The 4,751-nt window shown below is 42.8% G+C and overlaps 1 protein-coding gene across 1 annotated transcript; it reads right to left on the bottom strand.

Moving 5' to 3' along the window:
• Positions 1 to 589: 589 nt before the first annotated feature.
• On the bottom strand, positions 590 to 3,054 carry LOC146961249 (cleavage and polyadenylation specificity factor subunit 3-like). Its single transcript, XM_085771693.1, has 4 exons — positions 2,957 to 3,054; positions 2,686 to 2,836; positions 736 to 911; positions 590 to 622 (listed from the first exon to the last, which is right to left on the bottom strand). Exons 1-4 carry the CDS (start codon positions 2,999 to 3,001, stop codon positions 590 to 592), a joined length of 405 nt encoding a protein of 134 aa, XP_085627819.1. The 5' UTR covers positions 3,002 to 3,054.
• Between the last annotated feature and the right edge of the window lie 1,697 nt (positions 3,055 to 4,751).

The following is a 4,751-nucleotide window of genomic DNA, read 5'->3' as shown; positions in this document are numbered from 1 at the left end:
ACGCAATTTGGGGCTTCAGCACAAGACGGACATTACATACGAGCATCATGGAGGTATTTGGATGTTTTTTTGTGTGTGTTTTTTTTACGAAGAGCTCTGGTGTCCCTTTACAACCGTTATATGGACATGCACTGCTACGCCAAGACCCCCTGTAACTCAGAGAAGGGACGGTGGACTCTGAAACTTCTTCCAGCCCTTAGTCAACATGAGGGTGAGTAGATAATGAGCGAAATATCATTCTAGGGTGAACTATCCCTTTAATAAGCAATTAGTAATATTTTACTCAACATTCATGTTTTTGTTGTTCAGTAAAATAGCTGATTGTTCATACAAGAATTAAAACTTGATAAAGTTCTACTCACAAATAAATCTGTGGAAATGTCATGTTTTTTAATTGTATTGTTATTTTGCATGGATGTCTGCTTATGACGAAACAAAATATTTACATTTATGTTTGGATATGATACAGTTTGTTTAAATTACCCCAAATTTCCAGTTAATCCCATAAATTCCCATAATTTCCCATAATTCCCATGGATATTTTCCAATTTGGAATAAAAAACTGGAAATTTTCCGCCCCTTTGTAACCCTAAGCATACACAACGTATACACTGACAATACACTGACCAAAACAGACAAAACGGAAAACAAAGGACAGAACAAACCTGACGACACAATAAAACAGGACAGAAAAGTAAAAACAAAAACAAAAACAAAAACAAAAACAAAACAAACCTTCAGGTTGCTGATGTGCTTGAAGACGAAGGGGTTGTTGATGTTGATGGCCTTGCGGATCTTGTCGTTCATGGCGTTGATGTAGGTCTGGTACACGGCCATGCACTTCCTGGCCAGAGACGAAGCGTAGAAGATCGGGATGTCGTGGAGCTCCGGGTGGTTCTGCCAGTACTCGTCTGGTCCACACACACACACACAAATAAAGTTAATGAACCTACTGCTATGAGTATAGGGATTTATTTATTTATTTATTTATTTGGTTCATTTTGGGCATGTCACACATGACCGAAAGGGAAAGCGGGAGAAGCAAAAGCTTATCTAGTCCCGCCCCCAATACTCACATATTCATTTTTTCTGCATGTTACATTATGGCAATGGACCAATTTGCCAAAATGTTGAACTATCCCTTTAAGGTAAAAATCTTGCATAGTTCCTCTTTAAAGGTATAGTATGTAGGAATTCCCCCCATCTAGCGGTGCGGTTGCATATCTGAACGTATTCTTGATGTTGCATTCAGGTGAAATCGGGCAGACGTCAGACAGACAACAGACGCTGCATGTAACAGGATAAACAAGCGTCTATGTAAACAAGTGGTCTGCCAGCACGAGGCAAAACAATACAGGCGTAGCAATATGTTGTCATGGTGATGTCGTATTGTTTACCCGACCCACGTTTTACCGTCTTTCTCACGTGGAGTAAAATGACATCCGGTTGGTTTGCCGACGGCCGTCTGCCTGACTGCACCTGAATGCAACACCAGTGCCTCCGTCCTTCCTCACACTACACAGTGGCAGGGCCGTTGTATAGGGGAGAAAGGTGATGATAATTCTAGGGGCCCAGCGCCCAGTGGGGCCCATAAAAAACCCCAGTAGTCTAATCTTTGTATGACTGATTTATTCTGTGTAAGACCCTGACTAATACTCATAGTACACTGTGAAAACTCAACATCTTTCCAAGAATATTTGTCTTATTTCTTGTCCAAATGTCTCATTTCTAGTCAAAGCTAATCTCTTTCCACTTAAAATAAGACTCATAACCTAAAAATTAACTTGTTTTTAGATAATTTTCACTTGTTTCAAACTAATTTTCACTTGAAATAAGTAGAAAAATCTGCCAGTGAAAGCAAGTTTTTTGTGCTTGTAATAAGGAAGAAAAAACTTGTTCCACTATCAGATTTTTTCTACTTATTCCAAGTGAAAATATGCTTGAAAGAAGTAAAAAGTGTCTAAAAACAAGCTACTTTTAATATTCTGAGTCTTATTTTAGGTATAATGATATTTGTTTTGACTAGAAATTACATTTTGACTAGAAATAAGACAAATATTCTTGGTAAGATACTTGGGTTTTTGCAGTGTAATGTTGCATTAGCATCAAAACAAGGTAGGCTACTAGGCTAAATAAAAAATGATAATACATACGTAGTCTAAGAAAAAAAACTGGAAAAGTTAGGGGGAGGGGCCCACTTTAGTATTCTTTAAGGGGGCCCAGAATTCCTAGCAACGGCCCTGCACAGTGGTGACAGTTTTAACAGGCCGAGCCGACAGCTCCGCTGAGTTTCCGTGGTTACCTACGGTCACGATGCAACATGGCCGCCTCGGTTCGGTGCGTCGCCCACTCATGTATTTGTAACGACTTGTAACAACTCATTCTAAGGTACGAGAAAGCTTTCATTTGTATGCGGGTGTGATTCGACTTCAGTGAAATACGTATTTATGAAAGCAATATTAGATTTTTGCTACTAAAAGCCAAATAAGTTACACACTGGGGCTTTAACGAGTGTGTATGGTGAATTAAAATGTTTCTGTGTGATCCATAGACAGAAACACGTCCCTTAGTTTAATCTTGTAAATAAAACTTGAAGCCTGAATTTATTTTTCCCTCAGCTGAAGGGAAAGCGCCACTCTTAGGTCGCCGTGTGTCGTCATGGCGTCGTTGTTGCCGTGGTCTCACCGAGGATGAGCAGCAGCTCCTGCGCTCGGCCCAGAGCGAACACGGGGATCAGACATCGACCTTCTCTGTTGACGATGTCGTGGACCGTGTTGCAGAACCGAGCCTCTCTCTCCTCCCGCTTCTCGTGGATGTGAGTCCCGTAGGTCGACTCCTGACACACACACACACACACAACAAACACACACACACAACAAACACACACAGGTTCAATGTTAAGTGTCTGTGCTCTGTGTTTAAATAAAGATTGAACAGGTTGAACGGCTCCACTCACGGTGATGAGGATGTCTGGTTTGACGCTGGGGATCTCCGCCGCCATCAAGTGTCTGTCCTCCTGACGGGAGAAGTCTCCTGTGTACAACAACTACACACACACACACACACACACACACACACACACACACACATATACAGGGATGCAAACGGGTCAGGACCAAAAAAGAGAGGTATTGTCTGGCGGGGGGGGGCTCACCATTAACAATATCACAGAAAAGTCAATTTCCAGTAGTTCAACCCCAACCAAGTATTGAGTGCATATAGATGGACAGTTTTCAAAAGGCCAACATTTCTATATTAAAAATGCTTTAAAAAAATAAAAACCATTGCAATATTTCAATTTTGGAGATACTGATTTTTAGGTCTTCACTGAATGTTAGTCATAATTATTACTATTAAAATAAACTGAAGAAATAAAGACATGGGATTTAACATCCCATTCGGTGTGTAATGGACATATAGGCCTATATAATGTGTTAGTTTCACTTTAATTGAACACATTCTACATGGCGGAGGCGACGTCTTTCCACTTAGGGCTTCCTTCACCTCTGAAACGGGGCAGAGCTCCGTGGAAACACCTGCCTGACACAGCAACGTAGGGAACCGTGCACGTCCGTGGAGCTGTGCGCCGCGGACATGCACGGGGGGAAAAAACGGCGTCACCGCTTTGGGTAACGTGCGTGCATGTCGCGCGTCTACATTGGAGGTCGGCTGTTATCAGTATAATCAGAGACCATGAATGAGTTCGCCTCACGTGATTGTCACTGTCAGCCTGTTAGAAAAACATTTTACTGACCCGAGCTGAGACGCTGAGACCCCCCCCCCCTCAAAACAAAAACTCTTCGGATCTGAACGATTCACACAAGTCACCTAATTGACCCTTCGCGTAAGCCCCGCCCCCTTGGTTACTGTTGCTACGCCGGGCAAGCTTTCACTCCCAGCCATGCTTCCTGGCAGTATTTGGTATCGATTTCAAAGGAAATATCAGCAAATTTCTGGATAAACTGTTCTGAGATAATAGAGAGAAGAAATCACAAAGAGCATTCATAGTTTCAGTGACGTGACTCGCGCAGGAGGATAAAACATCTGTTCAACGACACGACTGGACAATGTACAGAGCAGCAGTAAGGACCGGTAATTTTACCGTCTATCAACCCACCAAGACTTAGGTCATCTCACTGGTCATGAAACGTTGTCAAACTCTAAGTTTTTGGGCGATTGTGAACCACATACAGTTTTCGCTGCTGTTTTGTTTTCTCCCACCGCTGTATCAGTCAGTGAAAGCAGTCCCTGCCTGGAGGATCCCTCGCCTAAAAGCCCAGGTAAAAGCCCTAAAAGTACAGCTGTCATTTCGGAGGTGAACATATGGTTTTCCCCATATCTACACTTGCTCAAGTCGAAAAAAAAAGTCCGCTCATATCTGAACATCTCTATATTGCTTCTGCCGCCGCCGCCGCCGCCGTAGTAGCAGCAGCAGCAACAACATCCTTCTCTACAAACAAATGTTTTTCGTCCTAGTCTCAAAATGTGTCCACAAAAGCAAACGTAATGACTCACTGCTGAAAGCTTGCCAGGCCTGTAGTTACGGTTGCTAACGTAGGATTGGACAATAGCCGTTTGTGGGAGGAGTTGGCGAAGGGTCAATTGGTCATGAAAAAAGCGAGTTTCGCTTTTCGGCGCGCTGTTTGCATCCCTGTGTGATGTTCAGGGACAGTCAGGACAGTCTGAGGACTGACAGCTCTGAGGTTGAAGTTTATATTAATGCACCATGACACTGTGGCAGGTCTCTGTAC

Source organism: Trachurus japonicus, chromosome 24, assembly GCF_045865225.1.
Source record: "Trachurus japonicus isolate A0001 chromosome 24, Traja_1.0".
In the NCBI taxonomy this organism is placed as follows: Eukaryota; Metazoa; Chordata; class Actinopteri; order Carangiformes; family Carangidae; genus Trachurus; species Trachurus japonicus.
The sequence above is the reverse complement of the archived record's forward strand: the minus strand, read 5'-3'. Positions and strand labels throughout refer to the sequence as shown.